At 48.9% G+C, this 24286-nt stretch overlaps 1 protein-coding gene across 1 annotated transcript in view; it reads left to right on the forward strand.

Moving 5' to 3' along the window:
- ANKRD33B (ankyrin repeat domain 33B) overlaps positions 1-23177 on the forward strand; it is a 98708-nt gene extending 75531 nt beyond the window's left edge. Inside the window, exons 3-4 of the mRNA XM_043489106.1 lie at positions 10399-10539; positions 20715-23177. Coding sequence (XP_043345041.1) covers positions 10399-10539; positions 20715-21544 — 971 coding nt within the window. The 3' untranslated portion in view covers positions 21545-23177. The remainder of the gene's footprint in view (positions 1-10398; positions 10540-20714) is intronic.
- Positions 23178-24286: the final 1109 nt, after the last annotated feature.

Genomic DNA, 24286 nt, shown 5'->3' on the forward strand with positions numbered 1-24286 from the left:
TAGCTCCTGCCTGCTGCAACTGGAGAGGAGCCCGAGCAGCAGTGAGGACCCAGCACAGCCAAATACATAAACAAATTACCATTTTAAAAAAGAGAGAGAGTTGTGTGCTTACAGAGTCCATGGGTGCAAGAGCTGAGGATGAAGAGGGGATACAGGGAAGGAAAAATAACCTTCTCTCTACCCTACTGGATTCCCAAGGGAGACCCTTGTAATAAAAGACTAACAAGAGAACCAGACATCTATAAACACATACACCTCATGTGTAAGTGGGGGATACCCAGCTAAAGATGAGTAACTCAAGCAGGTGGCTCAGAACTCTGGCTTATATGTCATCTTCCATAAAGATGGAAGATGGAAATGTATGCCATCTCCATATATTTATGGAGAAATGACAGGACAAAAGAAAGCCGTTTTTGAATAATGTCTCGTTACAAAGAAGAAAAACCATACCCCTTTTTGGGTATGTGAATGACATGATGGATGTTAACTACACTTACTGTGGTAATATTTCACAATATATGGAAGTCAAATCATTATGCTGTACTCCTTAATTCAACACAGTGCTGGATATTAATCATATCTCAATAAAACCCGGGAAAATATAAGAATAAAATAAGAAAATGTATGTCCTGCTTTTAGGCAAATGGGGGAGGACAGGGAGCTTTTCTTGTATCTGCTTCTTCTCTGTTGTCTTTGGCTCAAAATAATTCTTATGCCACAGGTGCATGTTTTGGGTGGCATATTCTGCTACCTTTCAGAGAGCAGGGCTAGATAGAAAGAAGCCAGCTGGTTAAAGAGTCAAGAATTTATCTAAAGAGTAGGAAGCATGAGAGGGTTTAAGTAGTAGTTGTGTTGATCGGAAGAGTTTCTTGCTGATGGTGTAGAAAATGGAGCATAAATGGGACAAGTTCAGTTAGGAGAGGAATGGACCCCAGGAAGGATATTGTGGTGGCTCTCATCCAGGTTAGAAGTGGGGATGGGGAAACACGGACATATGTTTAAGAAGTGGCTTTGGCAGAATTCCTCCATACTTGGATGTTGATGGGATAGGGGAGGGCTGAAGAGAAAGCCCAGACTTCTGGCTTGGGCACTTTGGTGGGTGATTGGTGATGTTCATCACTGACGAAGAATGTGGATGGGAGGAGTAGGTTTGGAAGAAACATGTTTTGAGTTTTATATGTTGATTTTGATTTGTTGGTGGAATGCCCAAGATGAAATATCCAGTAGACAAATACTTAGGTAAGAAACTCAGGAAAAGAGATTAGCTAGAGATAAGTGATCTGAAAGTTTTAGGATGATGGCTTGATCCGTGAGGGTGGATAGGATCACTGAGGGAGGGTGTACGGGATGAGAAGAAGGCTTAGTCATGCATCTGAGGAACAGTGGCATTTCAGAAAGCAGAAAACAAAAGAATTCACAAAGAAAATTGAGGGGTGGCCAGAGAGCTAGGAAGAAAATCAGAAGGGTGAGCTCTTAGGACATTTGCAGAAAGTGTTAGATGGAGCAGACAAGTGGTTAATGCTATGGAAATGTCTAATAAGGTGGGAACTGACTCATAACTGTTGGATTTTTGGTACAAGACAGTCATCGGGGAATGATGAAAGATGGTTTCAGGAGAATTGGTGGGGGTGTAAGTAGCAATAGTGAGAGTAGGTGACTAGAATTCAGACTAAAAAGATGTCAGATGATTGGCAGATGACTGGAATGCAAAGACAGGGCCACAGGGATTATTGTTGATCATTGCAATGGATTGGATGTTTATGTCCCCCCTCCAAATTCATGTGTTGAATCCTAATCTCCAAGGGATGGTAATAGGAGATGGGGCTTTAGGGAGATAATTAGGTCATGAGGCGGGGGGGATCCCTCATGAATAGAATTAGTGCTCCATAAAAGAGACCCCAGAGAGCTCCCTTACCCCTTCTGCCATGTGAGAACACAACAGGACAGCTATCTATGAACCAGGAAGTGGGCTCTCGCCAGCCACTGGAAGTGGGTTCTCACCAGACAGAAACTGCTGGGACTTTGACCTTGAACTTCCCAGCCTCCAGCACTGTGAAAAAAAAAAAAAAAATTCTTGTTTAATGGCAGTTTGTTACAGCAGCTCGAGTGGACTAAGACAGTCATGTGTATTTTAAGATAGGAGACCCCTGAGCACATGTACCAGCTTACTGCTGCATGACAGCCCCCAACACTCTAGTTTGACATGTGTTTATAGTTGATGCATCTGTGGATGGGCTGGGAGCCGGCTGATCTAGACTGCCTTTGCTCACGTATCTGTGAGCGAACTGCACCCGTCCACCTGGGCCGCTCTGCTCCATGCGTTTCTCATCCTCTTCCTGGAACCGTCACGTCAGCTTGGGCATGTTCTCCTTGGGTAGATGGTCCCGCCAGTGTGTGTGGCCAGTATGGGCCCAGTATGGCCCAGTGTGGCCCAGTATGGACCAATGTTGTTGTTGGTTTTTTTTGACTGCACTGGGTGTTAACTTCTATGCTCAGGCTTTGTCTGCTTGCGGTGTGAGGGCTTCTCATTGTGTTGGCGTCTCTTGTTGTAAAGCATAGGGTGTGAGGGCCTCAGTAATTGTAACACACAGGCATAGTTGTCCCATGGTGTGTGGGATCTTCCCGGACCAGGGATGGAACCCCTGTCCTCTGCATTGGCAGGAGGATTCTTAACCAGTGGACCACCAGGGAAGTCCCAGTGTTCTTAGCTGAAGAACGCTGAAGCCACGTAGCAAAAGGCGAAAAATTTAAGCCGTTATACAGTCTGGTGGGAATGAATTTGGAAGGTGGGAGAGGTTGAAAAGAAAGAGGAAGTACTTTGTAGCATGAATATGTTCCCCAGCAGTAGATGCGGAGTGTCTTTAAAGCGCTGGAGGGGGAGGCGAGATTGGCATTTCAATAGGAGAAGAATCCTCTCCTCATTTCTAGGAGGGATGTGGGGAAGTGTGGGGGGTGGCGGGGGGGAAAGGAGAGGGAGTTGCCTTCTGTGGTTTCGGTTCCCTCTATGAAGTAGGAGGTGCAGAGGGGTTTCCTGTAAGGCAGGTGACTTAAGAGTGGGAAAGTTTAGGGCTTTCCTGATGGCTCAGGGGTAAAGAATCCGCCTGCCAATGCAGGAGACACGGGTTTGATCCCTGGTCGGGGAAGATCCCGCATGCGGTGGAGCAGCTAAACCTGTGCACCGCAAACTATTGCGCCTGTCCTCTGGAGCCAGGGAATCACAGCCCCTGCCACAACTACTGAAGCCCTTGCGTTCTAGAGCCTGCACTCCACAACAAGAAAAAACGCCTCAAAGAGAAGCCTACGCACCGCAACTAGTGAGCAGCCCCAGCTCACCGCAACTAGAGAAAAGCCTGGGTGGCAACAGGCCCAGCAAAAAATAAATAATTAAGAAAAAAATAAAAGAGAGTGGGAAAGTTTAAAATTCCCCACTTGGGGCTTGGGGGATCATCACTCAATGGAAATCAAGGGTAGACATGATGCTTCTAAGAATGTATAGGTATTAACCTTTTCTCTTTAAAACCTTGGCAATGATCCAAAGGGAGCTTTTCTTCCACAACATAGATAGATGGATAGGAAGGCAGGCTTGGCCACCATGGACTTTTCCACTCCCATGTACTCTCAGAGAAAACGCCATTGGCCAACTAAACAACAACAACAGCGATATCCAAAGTAGAGTCAGAACCCTGGGGCTGGGGTGGCCCCAGGAGTCACCTTTGGTTTTTCTCTTTCTGTTATTTGGCTCAGCCCAACAATCACCAAGATGTGTCCATTCACTTCCTTCCGAGTCAACATCTCCTCTCCACGCTCCTGCCCTGCTGGGGTCCAGCCACCATCTTCTCTGTCCATTGCACGCCCACCCACGAGCCCCCTGCCCCCCCCCCACTGGTGAGACTTGTGTATGGCGTGGATGGGATCCACACCTAGCAGCCAGACGAGAGTCACTATCCCTACCTCGCAGTCTATTGAGTGGCCCTTGCCTAGACTTCCCTTTCGTAAGATAAACTTTTGAGTTTTTAGACTAGTTCAGACTTACAGAAAAACTGCAAAGATTCTGCAGAGAATTCAGTACACCCCACACCTGGTTACCCCTGTAGTAGAATCTTACACTATTACGACATGTTGAACAAAATAAACAAACCCACATTGATGCATTTTTTATTATTAACTCAAGTCCATTTCTTAAAATTCAGACTTCCTCGTTTTCCCCCCAACGTCCCTTTTCTGTTCCAAGATCCTGGCTAGGGTCCCAGGTGGCGTTTCGTTGTCATGTCCCCTCAGGCTCCTCTTGGCTGGACAGTTTCTCAGACTTGACGACCTTGACAGTCTGGGGAGTGCTTGTTTCGTGGTCTGCAGTGTGTGTGCTAAGTCACTTCAGTCATGCCTGACTCTCTGCGACCCCACAGACTGTAGCCCGCCAGGTTCCTCTGTCCATGGGATTTCCCAGGCAAGAATACTGGAGTGGGTAGTAGTCTGTAGTGGGTCCCTCAATTTGTGTGTCTGTTGTTTTTTCCACGATTAGAGTGGAGTTTTGGTTTTTTTTAAAGGAGGACCACAGAGGACATTGCGGTTCTTATGACGTCCTATGAAGGGTTTTATTTTTTTTTTAAGTGTTCAATGACACCAGTTACAGATGGTCAGGCCGATTTTGTTCAGAATCATTGGACAGGTGTCAGGACCATCGCAATGGGCAAGTGGGAATTTATAGCCAAGGAGCAGAAGAATGGTGGGGGAGGGGTCTGTGGATGGAAAATTACTAAGACGGAACATCAGAGAGATTCTGGTCAAACCAACCTAGCAAGATCCTCGATGAAGACGGGTCGGGGTGATTTGATATCCCCTGCGGGGTGGTGGAGGATGAAGAACAGATCAGACACTAGAGTTGGGCAGGGGTGAGTTAACTAGAGTTCAACTGACTTATTAGCTGGGTTCTTGCTAAAGTGAGACTTTGCAAGGAAGGGCACAGATGCACCTGGGAGGAGGTTCAGGAGCCTGACTGAAGTTTGATCAGCAGAGAATCTTTGTCCGTGCACGCTCTGGACATGACCGTTGACCCTGATCACCTGGCTGAGGTCGTGTTGGCCAGACGTCTCTCTCGTAAGATTACCACCCCCACCACCATCTCCACAGTCTACTCTTTGGAGTGGGGTCTGTGCACAACCCACAAGTGAAGGAGTGGGATCTACTGTGTGACCTCCTTGGGAGTGGAGTACGTACATAAGTTATTTGAAATTTTTCTGCCCTGAGATTTGTCTACTAGGCACTGTTTATACATACTTTGGATAAGGCAATGGCACCCCACTCCAGTACTCTTGCCTGGAAAATCCCATGGATGGAGGAGCCTAGTAGGCTGCAGTCCATGGGGTCTCAAGGAGTCGGACATGACTGAGTGACTTCACTTTCACTTTTCACTTTCATGCATTGGAGAAGGCAATGGCAACCCACTCCAGTGTTCTTGCCTGGAGAATCCCAGGGACGGGGAGCCTGATGGGCTGCCGTCTATGGGGTCGCACAGAGTCGGACACGACTGAAGTGACTTAGCAGCAGCAGCATACATACTTAGTCTCCTGTCATTTTCACCATTGTGAGGTTGATATTATCTCTGGTTTTCCAGATGTAGAAACAGATTCAGTGAGCCTCCCAAGGTCATCCAGATTTTAAATGGCAGGCTGCGAGCTTGAACTTGGGTGTTCTCAGAGCTAGCTCTCTTAAGTACTCAGTTTTCTGTCTGCTTGGCCACTTAGTGACCCCACTGAAGCTGTGTCATCAAGAATTAACTTATTCCTTGGGTCACTTATGCCCTGCTTTTAGGCAGGGTAAGGCTCATGGGGTCCATGGGAGGGGTTATTCTTGAGCTGTGTGTGGTCAGCCCACTTGTCAAGTCCATTCTGAAGACTTCAGGGACCAAATCCTATTCCATATGGCCCATGGTGACTAGGCTCAAACTAGATTTTAATGTGAGACACATTCTGTTTTATAAGGAAGTTCAGTTCAGTTGCTCAGTCATGTCCAACTCTTTGTGACCCCACGGACTGCAGCATGCCAGGCCTCCCTGTCCATCACCAACTCCTGGAGCTTTCTCAAATTCATGTCCATCGAGTCGGTGATGCCATCCAACCATCTTATCCTCTGCCATCCCCTTCTCCTCCTGCCTTCAATCTTTACCAGCATCAGGGTCTTTTCCAAAGGAGTCAGTTCTTCGCATCACATGGCCAAAGTATTGGAGTTTCAGCTTCAGCATCAGTCCTTCCAATGAACATTCAAGACTGATCTCCTTTAGGGTGGACTGGTTGGATCTCCTTGCTGTGCTCTATTTAGTTACCTATCATCTATCCATCAACCTATCTATCATCTACCTATCTACTTACCTACCTTTCATCTGTCCGTCTACCTGTATCTATCTGTGATCTACCTGTATCTATCATCTATCCATATACCTGTTACCTACCTGTCTCTCTACTTGTGTGTGCGTGTGTTTTAGTCACCCAGTTGTGTTTGACTCTTTGCAACCCCATGGACTATAGCCCTTTTCATACTGTTCATGCTGAGGAATTGATGCTTTTGAACTGTGGTGTTGCAGAAGACTCTTGAGAGTCCTTTGGACTGCAAGGAGATCCAACCAGTCCATCCTAAAGGAAATCAGTCCTGAATATTCATTAGAAGGACTGATGTTGAAGCTGAAACTCCAATACTTTGACCACCTGATGCGAACAGCTGACTCACTGCAAAAGACTCTGATGCTGGGAAAGATTGAAGGTGGGAGGAGAAGGGGATGACAGAGGATGAGATGGTTGGATGGCATCACTGACTCAATGGACATGAGTTTGAGTAAACTCCAGGAGTTGGTGATGGACAGGGAGGCCTGGCATGCTGCAGTCCATGGAGTCTCAAAGAGTTGGACATGACTGAGCGACTGAACTGAACTGAACTGGACTGTAGCCCACCAGGCTCCTCTTCCCAAGGGATTCTCCAGGTAAGAATACTGGAGCGGGTTGCCGTTCCCTTCCCCAATCTCTCCACTTATTTATCATCTGTCATCTATCTATCTACCTCCCTATCATCTATGATCGATCCATCTGTCATCTACCATCTACCTACCTATCTACCTATCATCTGCCTGCATATCTATTCATTAACTAACTGTCATCTATCCATCTACCTACCCATCTATGATCCATTCATCAATCTATGTACCTCCCTGTCAGTCTGTCTGACTTCTGTCTATCGTCTATCGCTTACCTAGCTATCATCTGTCCCTCTATCTATCTACTTACTTATCATCTATCTATCTACCTATCATTTGTCATCTTTGTTACTCAAAGAGAAAGCTCCTTTTGGTTAATTGTCATCTTAAAGAAGGTTAACATCTATTCATTCTCAGCAGCATCAGGTCCATCCTCTGTTTCAGCTGAGTGAGATTGTCAGTGCGATGAGAGGTATTGTTCTGTCATCCTGAGGAAGCCAGTGGGACCTGGGAGTGATTTCATGGGTCATGACAGCTTGAATCCGAGTTGTCAGAATGCGTGGGTTTTTCTGATCTCTACATAACACGCAGGACAGATCTATGTGATGAACCGTTTGCTTTGTGGATCCTAGGTGTTCCTTCTCCCTGCCTGCTCAGAGTGTTTCGGATATGTCAGTGCAAAGGACATCCTGCTGAAAGTGTGGCCGACATGCTCCTTCACATTTAAAAAAAAAAAAAATGGCTCTAAACAAATTGCAATTTGTTTCACTATGACCCTGGCTAAATCGAACTGACAGGTGCTGCAAAGCGCTTAGCTGGACGACAAACGCAACTGAGATCAAAAGACCCCCTCCCCCTGCCCCCGCCCTGATAGTTTGCCCCAGTTAAGCTGCGTTGGGGATCTGACAGCCAGCATCCTTCCTGGGTGGCGGGGCGGGGTTCTGTAAACAGTGGGGAGTCACAAAGTGTCAGCCTCTGGTTGGAACCTGTGAGTCACGGATCAGAAAGGTCCCGCCCATCTGTTTCTGGCTTGTTAACCCAGTGACAGGACCGGGTTAGTCAGCGCTCATCTCAGAAAGTCAGCGATGTTTCACCTTTTCATGTGTGCGATGCGGTCAGGAGGCGGGCTGAGGTCTGCCCCGGGGAGGACCACACTGCCTCTGCTCGTGTCCACACCCTGGTTTCTGCCGCTTGTTCGTTTTTCACCCGGAGGCTGATGAGAAGGAGGTACTATCGCTTGGCCAGCAGCCTGCAGCGTCTGGTGCCGTTTGAGGAAGGAAACCGAGTCCCACCTGCACGTCTGTCTCGATCGGGGTGTGACAGGGAGGACGGGGCTCCCACGTGGGAGGACTTGGTTACTGAGGGGCGGGCACGTATCGGCAGGGCCGGGGCGAAGCCCAGGTGATGCCAATGCGGCGGGAGAGGGGGCTTCTGCCTGCTGCTGCGCTGGGGGCCTGTGTTCGCTCGGCCTCCCGGCCTGCAGGGCGTGTGTGTGTGTGTGTGTGTGTGTGAGTCTCAGGAAGCACCTTGTGCCTCGTGGCTGCCGTCTTCCAGGGAGGTCTTACCTCCTCTGCCATATCCCTGATCTCACACAGTGCCCTTCCTGGTACCAGCCGGGGAAGGAGCCTCAGGGTTCCCGGCCTCTCCGAGGTACAGAAGCCTCCCTGTGGAGAGCTGGAGGGAAAGCAGAAAGTCCAGTTCCGTGTCCACCTGGCCCCACACCTGCCCTGACGTGGGGGGGGCGTGGTTTCTGAGGGACCTGCACGGGTGGGGATGAAGGGGGTTTCGGAGCTGAATCCTCAGGGTGGAGGGATGGAGACTGGGGACTTCCCTGGTGGTCCCGTGGTGAGGAATCTGCCTGCCAGTGCAGGGGACGTGGGTTCCATCTCTGCTCGGGGAAGGTCTCACATGCCGAGGGGCAACTCAGCCTGTGCCCTGCCACTCCTGAGCCCTGGAGCCTGGAAGCCACTGCAGTGAGAAGCCCAACACCGCAACTAGAGAGCAGTCCCCGCTCACGGCAACTAGATAAAGCCCTCATGCATGAACAAATACCCAAAGCAGCACTCCCCCCCTCCCCGCCAAAAAAAGGATGGAGACTGGTACCCAGGCCCTCGTGCAGACTGCCTGCACTCCTGAGCTGTGTTAACCATCATGATTAGGGCCAGGATGCAGATGGCAAGCAAGAGGGGCTGGGGGTGCAGGGATCAGGGTGAAGGGGAGCAGCAAGGGAAGCCGTCCTCCACCTTGGTCCTGAAATGGTGACATCTGAGCCTCTGGGACAGTGGTTCTCAACAGGGCTGATTTCGCCCCTGGCGATACTTGGTGAGGTCCAGAGACACTTGCGGTTGTCATGCCTGGGAGGGAGGAAGGCGTGGTAGCTACAGTGTCTAGTGGGTGGAGTTCAAGGAGGTGGCCCACCATCCTACAGGGCACGGGACAGCCCCACACAGAGTTACCTGGCCCAGGTGTCAGCGATGCCACGGTGGGGACCTTGGTCTAAGGGACTCAACCGTCTGGGGCATGGGGAGGGTGGCGTGTCATGTCACTCGAGGACCTAAGAAGTGTGGCCAGCAGGCTTCGGACAGCACAGGCATTTGACCCCAGAGACTCTTCGTGTGTCGTCTGAGGATCTTTCTCTGGATGCTCCCAGGAGCATCCTGGGAACACGGCTTCTCACATGATGTTCTCCTTATTCACTGCTGCCAAAGAGTGTGTGGGCTTTTTGTGAATCCTCTGGGAATGAGCGGAAAATCCGGCCTGTTTTTTGGAAGTACAGGGCAATGAAGGGGAGAAATTTATATTCTGATATGAATATTCTTACCTGCTTGGGTTAATGGATGAGGGTCTGGGTAGCAGTACTCCCTGTGTTCCCTGTGGGTGTGTGTGTGTGTGTAAGAGAGAGAGAGAGAGAGAGAGGACCTTCTGAGCCATGCCAGGGTGGCCGTGCGCACTAACACATCCTGTTGCTACGGTGATGAGATGCAGACTGTCTATTCCCCGAGGCTCTGGAATTCTGGGAAATGGCCCCGAGCTTCCTGTTCTGTTTTGCGTCGCCCTCACCTGCTGGGAACAGACAGCATCTGCGTGGGACCAGCTCAGGTGTGCTCTCGCCACCCCCGCAGCCTCCTTGCCCCCCATATGCCCTCCTTAACGGGTTGCCTGGACAGCTGGGCCTCAAGCGGGTTGGCAGAAGCAAACATGAGTGCACCAGAGGCAGCAGTGCTGTGGCCCAGGCAGGGTCCTCTGTCGCCTCGTATCCTGGACTCCTGAGAATTTTTTCCCGTGGCCTGGGAGGCAAACACACACACTGCCCACGCTCCCAAAGATGGTCCAGTCCTGCAGGCAGACGCTGCCCCGTTTCCCTCTGTAGGAAGCCCCTCTGGGATGCCCGCTCTTTGTGGAGGGTGGTCCATCGACGTGTGCGTTTCTCTTTGCAGGGCACATCACCATCACCAACTACTTGTTGAACTATTTTCCCGGTCTCGACCTTGAAAGGAGGAACGCGTTCGGGTTCACGGCCCTCATGAAAGCTGCCATGCAGGGCCGGACGGAGTGCATCCGAGCCCTGATGCTAGCAGGTACGTCCCCACCTGCCTTCTGTGGTCGCAGGGCCCCAGGCAGTGCTGAGTGTGCTCCTTGAAGAATACGTGTTGGGACTTCCCTGCTGGTCCACTGGCTAAGACTCCACACTCCCAAAGCAGGGGGCGAGGGTTCCATCCCGGGTCAGGGAGCTAGATCCCACACGCCGCATCTAAGTTCACATACCACAACTAAAAAGATCCCGCCCATTGCAGTGAAGATTGAAGATCTTTTCCCCCTCATTCTAAAAGAGAATCAGTGCCCATCAATAGAGCACAGCCTCCTTGAGTTGCTCTGACAATTAAGTGAGAAAACGTTTGTGAAGCCCACACCCAGGGTTGGGCGCAGAGAGAGCGTCTTAACATCTCAGTCAGTGGGAGATGCTGTTGTCACTGTTACTTGTTTTCCTCATCTTATTTTGGTTTTGTTCTTGGCACTGGCTTCAGCCGATCTCGCTGGATCCTACGAGCTCCCGGAGAGAAGGCATGCCCTCCCATCTCAGTGCCTTGTGTGTGCATGTGCGAAGTCTCTCAGTTGTGTCCGACTCTTTGCCACCCCTGGACTGTAGCCCTCCAGGCTCCTCTGTCCATGGGATTCTCCAGGCAAGAATACTGGAGTGGGTTGCCATTTCCTCCTCCAGGGGATCTTCCCAACCTAGGGATCGAACCCATGTCTCTTACATCTCCCGCATTGGCAAGCAGATTCTTTATCACTAGTGATACCTGGAAGACCCTCGCCTTGTGATTAGATGGGAGTTAGAGGATTCCCAACCTACTTTGGATTTTTATTTTTTCTCCTGCTTTACTTAACTGGAGTGTTTTAGGAGATGCTATAAGAAAAATAAATTCTGTAATCAAAGACAGGCTTCCAAGATGAAGGACTTTTTTGCAACTAAAAACTATCTTAATTGAAATTAATTTCATTGATTGTGCTTTTAACTCAATGACAGTTTCATTTAAGCGATGGGCTTCCCTAGTGATTCAGCAGGAAAGACTCTGCCTGCCAGTGCAGGAGACTTGAATTTAATCTTTGGGTTGGAAGATCCCCTGGAGGAGGAAGTGACAACCCACTCCAGTATTCTTGCCTAGAAAATCCCAGGGACAGAGGGACTCTGTCCATAGGGTCAGAAAGAGTCAGACACGACTTAGCAATTAAACAACAGCAATCAGTTTCCATGAGGTTTATCAAGAACGTTGGGGAGGGATAGTCCCTCCTAATTAAATGGTGATTATGATGCCTTTGTGTTTGGTGGGGGGGGCGGTGGGGGGGCACTTCCTCTGCTTTTACTACTTCTGGATCTAGTTATAATTGAGTGTAGCCATTTACTTTTACCACCAAAAACTTACCCTGTTGATCCAGGCATTTTCTCCAGTGAATTAATTTGAATTACAAACCCTCTTGCTTTTAGATCAATTGCCTCCTAATCACTCCAGATCATGAATGGGATTTCCTGTCATTCTTTTTTCCTGGGTCTGGTGTAGGTTTCAGGCAGTTACAGGATCTCAGAACCATTTTTCAGATCTCAGGAGAGATGGGCCTACTTAAGACAGTGTATTCAATGCTAATATGTTTTCCCCCTTTTCCTCTGTTATTTGGTTAACAAATTTGGCATTTGGTTTCATATACTTTCCCTTTCCTGTTCCCACCCAAGTAATCACAACCCCATGAGACCAGAATAATCCCTCACGAGTACAAACCTCTAGGGCCCGCATCCCTGAACTGAACATAGTCAGAGCAGAAAGACACATAAAACCAACTGGACCCTGGTGTCCAATTCCAGCTCCTCCGTTCAGCCTCCCTACACCCAAGGCCAATCACCTCCTGCTCCAGGCCTGTTTCTTCTGTAATATTCATTCAGCGGACGTCAGTAGTTGCTGCAGATGGTCATGATGGGGACTGAATGAGTTCACACATGACGCGGACAGTTGCCTGGAATGGAGGAAGCCGTCAGTAATGGCTGAAAAAGTGAAAAATGTGAAATTGTTAGTTGCTCAGTCATGTCCTACTCTTTTGCGACCGCATGCACTGCATCCCAGGCTCCTCTGTCCATGGGATTCTCCAGGCAAGAATACTGGAGTGGGTTGCCATTCCCTTCTCCAGATCTTCCTGACCCAGGGATCGAACCCGGGTCTCCTGCATTGCAGGTGGATTCTTTACCATCTGAGCCAGGAGGGAAGGTTATTACTGTTATTGCTGATTTTGTTGTTTTTTAAAAATTTTAATCATGTATTTATTTTTGGCTGCGCTGGGTCTTTGTTGCTGCGCATGGGCTTTCTTTGTGGCGAGTGGGGGCTACTTTTCCTTGCAGTTCGAGGGCTTCTCATCGAGGTCGCGTCTCTCCTTGTGGAGCGCGGGCTCCAGGGCACGCAGACTTCACTAGTTACAGCTCTCAGGCTCTAGAGCACAGGCTCAGTGGTTGTGGTGCTCGGATTTAGTTGCTCCGGCATGTATGTGGGATCTTCCCTGACCAGGGATCAAGCCCTTGGCAGGCAGCTTCTCCTCACTGTAACACCAGGGAAGTCGGTTATTAGTGACTGTGTGTGTTTAATATGATTTGTTAAATGAAAAACCATGGTATACTTTTCCCTTTAAAAATATCCTTATGATGAGACACTTAACTTTCTTATGGAGGGTAATGAGCGTGTAACTCGGGTTTCTTAATCCTGGTCCTGTGGACACTGGGGCCAGGTGATTCTTCAGGGTTTGGCTGTCCTGTGAATTGCAGGCTGTTTAGCAGCACCCCTGGCCCCTGCTGGCTAGGTGACTGTGGCACCTCTCGGTTTTGACAACCAAAAATATCTCCGGAAGTTGCCAAACGTCCCCTATTGCGAAAGTCTACCGTTGTTGAAAGCCACTGATACGATGTAAATGGGAAACAATGGGGAAAGTGAAGAGAGAATCTGACACCTTTTTCAGGAAGCTCTTGACTGCCCTCTAAGGCTTTTGTTGTTTAACTTTAGAATATTTTCATTTTCTGCTGTTGCCACTAAGTTAGCTTCTGCTTTTCCCTAGGCAAGTGGGTTACATTTTTCTCTTACAGTAGATGTGTGTGTGTGTGTGTTTTAGAAGAGAAAACAATACTTGATTGAATGTTTTTTCTGAATTTGATACATAGCAATAAGGATACTTGTTGAGACAATGTAAACAATTGGCATGAATATTTTAAAGTCTTCTTATTTCCATTTGAATTTATTGAGAAAAACTAAAGCCTGTAAAGATCCTAAGATCTGAGTATTGCTTTTGGGTTGATGTTTACGTACAGCTAAGAGCAAAGTACAGAATCAGGTCATCCTGTGATCATTTTAAAAGCAAAAGGCATTTTGCAGTACTATGTGATAATGGTTAGGATAAAATTGTGGATCTCATTCTCATTTTTTCGGGTGCAGTATTCTTCTGAACCTGAGTGTCTTTCTGAATCTGGGTTGAATTTCATTATATTTAATAAGAATTATTTCCTTTTAGAAATGATGAGTCATTGAATTGAATGCCACCTCTAAACTGTTTAGATTTTCCAATAGTTCATAACCTATGAGTGCCTATGAGCTCTTATCTTACCTTGTCAGGCAGAACAAGGTAATGTCAGAATTACCAAAACTTAGGCTTTTAATAAAAATATCACCAGGTTCTAAAAAGCTGATCTGTTCGCTCTTTCATTTTTGGCTTCCTAAGGAGAACTGTCAGCTCTGCTGATATCACGGCGGGGTTGGGGCTGGGTGGTGCTGACTGCAGAACCTTGTTAATTCAGTGGAATATTAATGCTCCAAAGTGACGGATCTATCTAATAAGTGGCTCTGAGAACCGTACGGAGGATGTGATTATATCTGAAGAGAAGCAGAACCCGGCAGAGGTTGGCAGGTTCCAGACTTGCTTAAGTGAGCTGGCTTTCACATCTGACGTGTTTCATTGCTGCAGCACTTGGGGAGCAAACACAAGCAAACAAAAGCCTCGAGTTTCCCTGTGATCGTGGGGAACAAAACAGACAGAAAGGAAGGCAGAGGAGGCTCGTTTAATGAGCAGAGAGCAGAGGCATTACTGCTAATGATCATATCCTCATCCCTGTTGTAGGCAAGCCCTGACTGTGTGTTTCCGGAAAGCCGAAGGATACGATGTTCCCAGAGAGGTTTCTTTCTGCTTGTAGAGGAAAACATGAATTTCCCATAATTAAGTTGGCATAGTTTCAAGTTATTAAGCAGAAGAAGAGCTAAAAATCGGGGATTTTATATCACCAAGGGCATGGTCTCAGCGTGGGCACCCATGAAAGCCAGTCATGAGACAGGACACGGAGCTACTTGTTCTCGAAAGTGAGACCAGGGGCAAGTGCTTGTTTGAGAAAGTCACCCCAGGAAGCCAGGCAGGGATAAGGAAGCCAGACTGGGAAGACTGGAAGAGGAAGCCATGTGAGTTACTGGGTGGGCACCTGGGAATCAGCGCTGCCGAGACCTCTCAGACTGAAGAGCCTGGGGGTGGGGTGGAACCCCTGCCTTTAAGGGCTCTTCCTGATGACCCTGCCTTCTGATTTATCATAAGGATTATACCCCAAGATATCATATTGATTAATATATTGACTAGATCATATTCATATTGAATAGCATATCATGTTGAATATCACATAGAATATCATATCATATTGAATATATCATGTTGACTATACCCCAAGATGATATATTGATTATATATTGAATATATGATATTCATATTGAATAGCATATCATGTTGAATATCATAGAATATCATATCATATTGAATATATCATATTGATTACACCCCAAGTGCCTGAGATACAGGCCGGAGGTGGCCCAGGAGGAGGCCTATAAGGGTTGGTCCACAGTGAGCTTGTGTGACCGTCACCGCCAGAAAACCGCAATTCCCTCAGTTCTTGTCCTCTTGACGAAAAAGAATTCAATCGAGAGACACGAAGCAGTTTTAAGGAGCAAGAGTTTTACTGAGCAAAGCAAAGGTATGAGCCTGAGAGAGAGAAGCGAAACCAGACAGCGCCCCACGACGACGGGTGGCATTTCTTTTGCAGGATGGAAAATCCCGCCTTACGTTCTGCGTAATTTGACGACAGGTTGATTGGCAGCTGTAGGTTGTGTAACTTCCTCCTTGCCCGCAGGCGCTTAGTCACAAGCACCCGAGTGAAACCCCAGGGCTTTGGGGGAGGGCAAACACGCAGTGCTGAATTATTACAACTGCGGCATGATGAACCCAGGGTTACCATGAGTCACCTTTTAGGTCTCGGTGCGCCTGCGCCGGCCTGTGCTGGTGGTTTCATCTCGTTTTGTTCTGGTAAGGCTGGAAACTTAGCGGTCCTTGGCCACAAAAGGGGAAGCTGTCTGGGTGTGTTGTAATCACCTTTGTCTAGGTGGGAAGGGAAAGATGACCCCCCCACCCCATCCAGGACGAAGCATGGACTCATTCATGTCTAACATGAGCAGAATGTTGGTGGGGGTAAACTGGAGTGGGGCCTTCATTTGAAGGGTAGGTTGCTTGGGGATAGGCTTCCTGGGGTGGCTCAGATGGTAAAGAATGCACCTGAAGTGCAGGAGACCCAGGTTCGAACCCGGGGTGGGGAAGATCCTCTGAAGGAGGGCGTGTAACCCTCTCCTGTATTCTTGCCTGAAGAATCCCATGGACAGAGGAACCTGTTGACAGTCCATGGGGTTGTACAGAGTCTACAGTCCATAGGGTTACACAGAGTCAGACATGACTGAAGTGACTTAGCACATCATGTGGATTGGGGCCTTACAGAGACATAGGAAAGGAAGTGATGCGTCCTGGGCTCTGCCTGTCTCCTGCTGGTCCCATGGACCCGGCCTTGACTCTTGGGGGAAAGGGTGCTAAGAATGAGCAAGAGAAGGTAGACTGTCTTCCTTTAGTCCCTTTTAGGAGGTTTGCCTCTTCCAATAACAGAAATCCTGACTTGAGAGTTGATTAAATAAAGCAAGCAGCTGTTTGTCTGACCTCACTGGAAGTCACCTTGCAGAGCTGGCCCTGACTCCCTGAGAACATCACAGACCCGGGTTTCTTCCTCTGTCCTTTTGTTGACTCAGCACTGCCCCCACATCCTCCACCCTCCCTGCCTTCCAGTATGTCAACTGGTCACCTCATGAAGAGCTCGGATGCTCACCGGAGCTCCGGGACTCGGATCCGTGTCTCGGACAGGAGGCAGCATCACTGACAATGTGGCCCCTTTTTCTAAACTTAATCAATGTGTTTATTTATGGCTGTACTGGGTCTTTGTTACTATGTGTGGGCTTTCTCTAGCTGCAGCAAGCAAGGACTACTCTCGAGTTGAGGTGCACGGGCTTTGCATCGCTGGGGCTTCTCTTGCTGCAGAGTGTGGGCTCTGGTGGGGCACGTGGGCGTCGGTAGTCGTAGCTCTAGAACAAGGGCTCAGTAGGCTCCGTGCCCAGGGCGTAGTTGCCCCTCTGTGTGGGATCTTAGTTCCCGGACCGGGGATTGAACCTGTGACTCCTGCATTGGCAGGCGGATTCTTAACCACTGGACCACCAGGGGAGTCCCAAGCGTCCCTTTGATCAGGGATGCAGCAGCCTTCTCCTTGGGGCTCACTGCCCGGTTATAAGGGAGACTGGGAAAATGGAAAACAAGATGGCAGGGCACAGAGGTCAGCACTGTGATCCTCAGTGGAGTGGAGCTGTAGGTGGCTCCTCAGGGGACAGGTTCGGCTCTCACAACTGGTGGAGTGCTACTGGCCTCTAGTGGACAGAGACCAGGGATGCTGTCTAAAGTCCTGCAAGCACAGGAGAGCCTTCACCACGTAGTCATCTGGCCCAAGCGTCAGTGTGGTTGCTGCTCAGTCCCTCAGTCGTGTCCGACTCTCTGCAACCCCATGGACTGCAGCACGCCAGGCTTCCCTGTCCATCACCATCTCTTGGAGATTGCTCAGACTCATGGCCCTTGAGTCAGTGATGTCATCCAACCGTCTCATCCTGTCGTCCCCTTCATCTCCTGCCTTCACTCTTTCCCAGCATCAGGGTCTTTTCCAGTGAGTTGGCTCTTCACATCAGGTGGCCGAAAGACTGGAGTTTCAGCTTCAGCCTCAGTCCTTCGAATGAATATTCAGGACTGACTTCCTTTCGGAAGGACTGGTGTGATCTCCTTGCAGCCCAAGGGCCTCTCAGTCTTCTCAAACACCACAGTTCAAATAGTTCCAAAGTTTTGAAACTCAAGGTTAGACCAGTGATGAGGGACTGCCTAGTACTGAGTAGTTGCTGCCTTGAATAAAATAGAGGATCCTGTACAGACAACTCACAGCACTCAACTTGGTAGCAAATGAACTAATTGTCAGGAGCTCAGCTCTTGTTTGCACTGCTGAAGCCCTGGGCGAAACAACAGGGGCTGGGGGTGAGGATACCAAGAGTCTCCTGGGCAGGAGACTGGTACACTGGCCTTTCAGAACTGCTCCATACTCTCTGAGAGGTACATGCATAGAATCCTAATCATCAGTACTTGTCTGTCATGATTTAACGACTGTACCCTGAAGCACAGTGATTTCTTAAGGAAGTGGATCCCCCATTTGTAGCATGACTCAAGACTCTTGGGCAGCACTAGAATCAGAATGGCCTTTGTTCTTTCAAGTGTTTGTATTTTCCAAGATGATTTTGGAGAGGAAGAGGCACACTCAACTTTTGACAGCTGTTCCTTTAGTTTTCCATTAGCATTTGAAAAATGTCTCTTTCAGGCCGTGTTCATTAAGATTTTAATTTTGCAGTTTGCTCCTTTTCAAGTGACATGCAATTAATTAAGGCTTAATGTGTCATCTATTTTTTGCAATGACGTTTTTACTGCCCCCTTTTCATTTGAGTCAGTTTATAAATTGTACTCTAGCTAATGAGTTCCATCCTGATTTCCAGTTTCAAATAATTATCACTCTTCTAATATGGTGATTCTTTAATGTGTCACAGCATTAAGAGTGTTACTGGGCAAACTCAGGTGAGCTGGGTCTGCCTGGGCCAGGGGGCCAGGGGGGCTGCAGGACAAAGGAGCCACTGAGACCCCTACTCCTTCTCAGTACTTATTCACCAGCCTTCGCGTGTCAGACACCGCAGTCTGTGTGGGACGTACATGCAGAAGCCACTTCCAAGCCTGGTCCCCGTGGGCCTTGCAGGCTAGATAACTGCCCTATTTCACCATGTTGTTTTGCCAGTGGAAATATGACTAAGGGGACTTGAAATCCTGAATGATTTTTAACTGTATATGCGGCTGAGATTGGACCAAGATTAACTGAACAGCAATTCCTTATTAATTTCTCTTTTACTGAAACTTACAAACATATCATCAAGTTGCATTGAAGATTAACTTTGCAATATTAGGAGGGGCAGTGGGTGGTATGGGGAGATTTGTGAATGCAGTGACTTGTGTAAGGGAGACTGTGAAGATGTAGCAGGCAGATTTCTCCAGAAAGACAGAACAGGTGGGAGATATATATATTAAGAGAATTATTTTAGGGAGGTTTTTTTTTTCTAGTAGTCATGTATGGATGTGAGAGTTGGACCATAAAGAAGGCTGAGTACCGAAGAATTGATGCTTTGAAACTGTGGTGCTAGAGAAGACTCTTGAGAGTCCCTTGGACTGCAAGGAGATCAAACCCATCAATCCTAAAAGAAATCAACCCTGAATAGTCATTGGAAGGACTGATGCTGAAGCTGAAGCTCTAATCCTTTGGCCACCTGATGTGAAGAGCCAACTCATTGGAAAAGACCCTGATGCTGGGGAAGATTGAGACAGGAGAAGGGGGTGACCGAGGATGAAATGGTTGGATGACATCACTGACTCAATGGACATGCATTTGAGCAAACTCCGGGAGATAGTGAAGCCTGGCGTGCTGCAGTCCATGGAGCTGCAGTGTTGCACGACTGAGTGACTGAACAACAACCATCATTTTAGAGAAATTGGCATTGGTAAGCCTGGAATCTGTAGAACAGGCCAGGATCCTGGAGACTTAGGCAGGAATGGATGCTGCGGTCTGAAGGCTGAATTCTTTCTTCTCCTGAAAACATCAGCTTTTGTTCTAAGGTCTTCAGCTAGTTGGACGAGGCTCACCCACATCCTGGGCACTAATCTCTTTGACATAAAGTCAGGTGACCGTGGATGCTGATTGCATGTACAAACACTTTCACAGTGCACTTAGATTACTGTGGATTAAATCCCTGAACACCAGACCTGGGCTCTGTTGACAAAGAAAGTTCACAGAGGAGGAGGCCTCCCTGCAGGGTAGGGGCACGTGCAGACTGTTGAGGGTCAGGACCCAGGTCTGGACACTTCTCTCTTATCAGCTTCGAGTCCTCAGGCATATGCCTTCAGCGACCATGACTACCGTCCATTGTAAGAGACATTTATTAAATGCATGCCTCCCACTAACCAGAAAGATGTGTTAAGGAAGCAAAAACAACTAAGATGTGCCTCTGTCCTGGAAGCCCACTGTCTGGTAAAGACGACAGACCCTAGACCAGCTAACCTGAAGCACCAAAAGTGAAGAACCACACACTTCCTGTGAAAATAAGAATCATAACATCCAGGAATGAGATCTTGGAGGAAAAGGAGAGTTGATAAATAGGACAGCAAATGCTTTGCTAGTGACAGTTACTGGTAGTATTTTTAGAACATTCTAGTAGCATCCGCCAGGTGTTACAAACCACCTGTCTCTCCATTGCCAGAAATTCTTGAAGTCTTATTTCTAGAAAAAAAAATTCCACAATTTAGGTGCTGAGTTTAGGCAGTTTTATTTATAGGAAAGAGGGGCTTTCCAGGTGGTGCTAGGGGTAAAGAATCCGCATGCCAAGGCAGGAGACCCAGGTTTGATCCCTGGCTCCGGAAGATCCCCTGGAGAAGGTAATGACAACCCACTCCAGTATTTGCCTGGAGAATCCCATGGACAGAGGAGGCTGGCAGGCTACGGTCCATGGGGTCACAAAGAGTCGGACACGACTGAGTGACTAAACGCAGCACAAACCATGACGTTGAGCACTTCAGGGTGGGTTGTGTTATAAGAGTAAACGCAGGAGGTCACAGTCAGGTGTGGGTTCATCCAGGCGGCCCAGCTCCAAGGTAGAGTCAATTGTCTCTGTCTTCTGTTGTCTTTTGTTTTCTGCCTGTGGAAGGGAAAAGGTCTGCTTGCACCCACCCATTCCTATTTCCTCTTTCTGGTTTTCAGGGGCGGATGTCCACGCCAGGGACTCCCGCCGGGGAATGTCCTCCCAGGAGTGGGCTGCCTACACTGGACGGTTTGAAGCGGTTCGGGTCATCCAGAGGCTACTGGAGCGACCCTGCCCCGAGCAGTTTGGGGAAAAGTACAAGCCAGAGCTGCCATTGGGCCCGGAAGCGGGTCAGAAGCCCACGGGCTCCAAGAGCTGCCTGCAGAAGCTCACGGATTTTGTCCGGTCCACACTGACCTCCCGCTCGCGCCAAGGCCTGGAGGACGGGGGAGCCCTGGACCACATGGTCAAGATGACCACGAGCCTCTACAGCCCCGCCGTGGCCATCGTCTGCCAGACCGTGTGCCCCGAGAGCCCCCCCTGTGTGGGCAAAAGGCGGCTGGCGGTGCAGGAAATCCTGGGGTCGCGCGGGGACCCGGACACGCAAGCCCAGGAGAGGGGCAAGGGGGAGAGCCCCGAGCCGCAATCCCAGACCTCCCAGGCCGTGGGGGTCTCCAAAGAGGAGGCCCCCCGAGCCGGCCTCGCGTCTTCGCAGCCGCCGGCCGCCCCCCGGAGGGCCAGCCTCCTGCCCCTGCAGCTGCTGCGGCGGAGCAGCGTGCGACCCGGCGTGGCCATCCCCAAGGTGCGCGTGAGCAAGGCGCCCGCGCCCACCTTCCAGCCCGAGCGGGCGGCCCGGGGCAGCACCAAGGACAGCAGCCACCTGCAGCTGCCCAAGTGGCGGTACAAGGAGGCCAAGGAGGAGAAGCGGAAGGCGGAGGAGGCGGAGAAGCAGCGGCTGGCCGCGGCGCAGAAGGAAAAGCGGACGTCGTCCTGGAGGAAAAGGACGTGAGGCGGGGTGTGTCCGGCGCGCGGGGGTGAGGCCGCACGCAGAGCCCGCCGGCCGGGGATGCGAAGCTGCCCTGAGCCCCGGGGGAGGCGGCGGGGACGCTGGGTGCGGTCCTTCCTGCAAGTGTGCGCCCGCCCCCGCCCTTGCCCTTTACGCACAGCACAGCCCGGGCGCAAGGCTCCCTCCGGGGCCCAGAAAACGTTTCTGTTTGTTCAGGCTGCACCCAAGAGTGAACTGGGCCGAGCCCTAATTGAATCGCCTAAAACCAGTTAACCCAGCAGTCAGTCCTCGTAGTGGGCATTCTACCTAAAACTCGACCACTGAGCCACCAGGAAAGCCCCCGTTAGAACCTCAGTGAAGAAATATTTAAGACCAGTTTATCCAAAGGACATTTTCTGTATAGTTTTGTATTTTTCAGTTATGATCCAGCTTACAGCACTTGACCAGTGATAGGGCTCTTTGTAAATATTTATGACGGTCTTAATGCATTTGTCTGAAGACCCTTTGTTTAAAATACGGTTTCTAGCAATAATTATTTGTGATATGTCTATGATTTCATATAGAATTTGTGGCATTCTCCTCATGTGGGCCCCCTTTTGCTTTTTTTTTTATTGGGGGCTTTGCCTTTCCATCTCCTTGGGGGTGCTCATAAGCACCACACGTCCTTAATTGGATTAAGTGATGTTGAAGATTTCTATTGGATAAACGCATTTGCTGCTTTACCACAAAATGATCAAGTAAGACAGAGGAGTCAAATTTCCTTTAATTTCTGAAGCTCTCTTGTCCATCCAGTGGTAAAAATGAAGAAAACCAATTGTCAAAGTATGAGACTGTATAGAGGAGTGTGTATTTATTGCTAGAACTAAGCTCATTTTAAGCAAGGGGTTTTAGATAATCTGCATATAAAGTCTTGAACATACTCAAAAATAGAAAAAAAAGATGTTTAAGAAAATGGGGGCAACTCTAATAAATTATTACTAGAAATACAAAATTAAGTTATGTGCTCTTAGACAATTGAATGCAAATATCCTTAAGATGTAAAAAGAGATGCTAAAAGCGTAGTGTTCTGCAAACTACTGACATGGGTGGGCCATACATTTTTTGAGAAATAGGGATTAGAGCTGAATATTAAGCAAACATATTTTTGGCAAATTCTCCTGGAGTGAGCTGGGTTGCTTCCTCCCCTTGACTCAATTCCAAGAGATCCCTGGTGTGGAATTTTATTTTTCCTTTGATGATGGCCCCTTGTGTTCAGTTCATCCTCATGCAGACTTTGTAGACTTTCCAAGATTCGGGAACTTTGGCAGCGCACAGGTGTGGTTTGCCTGAGCTCTCTATGGGAATTTTCTGCCCATAGTTTTATCTCCAAAAAGCTGAGAAATACTAATGAATGTCTGGCTATCTGGGTTGCAGAGTATCTCTCATATATGCACTACCAACAGCACTTTATTTAAATATTATCCTGTGTATAAGCCATCAATTTAAACCATTACAGACCAATGGAAAGCTGTTTATTCTGTCTCTGGATTCACAGGGGAAATCGTGCTCCCTGGCCACGTGGCGACAAGCACCCATCCATCTCATGATGTGGGCGGCATGGCACTGGCCTCTCCCTCCTCTTTCCCCCCGCCCCCCACCATCAGACATCGAGCATCTTACACTCATCTCTCCAAAAAACCTCAATGAACAGACCATCAGGCTGCACCCAGGCTAATGGGAGGCAGATGTGACGATAATACAGCTTTTAAAGTCAGATTTTAATGAATTCCTCCCTCGTTCCAGAAGGGCCCAGGAAGAATGACCCATAGGTCTGGACCCGCTTTGAGAATCACTGATGTGGTAGGCTGTGGGTCACCCTTGAGCTTGAGAGTTGGGCTTGGCCAAGTGCCCTTGGATGAGATGAGCGCTGGTCCCCGAGGTGGAGAGAAACACGTCTCGTCTCCCTGATGGTCCAGTCCACACCCTGCATTGAGATCATGTTTTGTGTTGATATGTTTTGGTTGCTTTGAATGATTGCCTGCACTTTTCTCCCCAAGGGCTCACCTCTCCCTCTCCTCAAGTGTCAATCAGGGATAGGGTCACTGATGGGCAGTGTCCCCCGCCCCCCAGCTCTGTCACCACATATGTTCCCTGATGGCCCTTTTGCCTCCTTTTCCCCTCACTTTTTCTTTTTCTTTTTTTTGTTTTCTGCCTATCTTCTGCTCCAGATTTAGCTAAAATGCCTTGATCATCCCTGGCACCACTACTTAGAGGTCTAAAAAGAGCAGAAAACCATGGAGTCATGAGAGATCAACAGTGTCCCTGATGACTTACCATATCATGCCCTCCAGACACTCAAGAGTGAATGGACGGCAGATTTCACCCGCTGCTTCTGTGCAGAATTCCGCCCCATCCACCACCACCTTTTTGTATAGGGAGGGAGATTTAGCTTGCTCTCATGACAGATGGGGCTTCCCTGGTGGCTCAGCTGGTAAAGAATCCGCCTGCAATGCGGGAGACCTGGGTTCGATCCCTGGGTTGGGATGATTCCCCTGGAGAAGGGAAAGGCTACCCACTCCAGTATTCTGGCCTGGAGAATTCCATGGACCGCATAGTCCATGGGGTCGCAAAGAGTCGGACACGACTGAGTGACTTGCAGTTTCACCTGACAGATGAGAGCGCCGCCCTGCTGTACAGAGGATCCGCTGTCCGCTTTGCACTCCTGATGTTTATTACCTGTAAATAGTGAATTTCAACTTGACAGGT

This window comes from Cervus canadensis, chromosome 16, assembly GCF_019320065.1.
Source record: "Cervus canadensis isolate Bull #8, Minnesota chromosome 16, ASM1932006v1, whole genome shotgun sequence".
Taxonomy (NCBI): domain Eukaryota; kingdom Metazoa; phylum Chordata; class Mammalia; order Artiodactyla; family Cervidae; genus Cervus; species Cervus canadensis.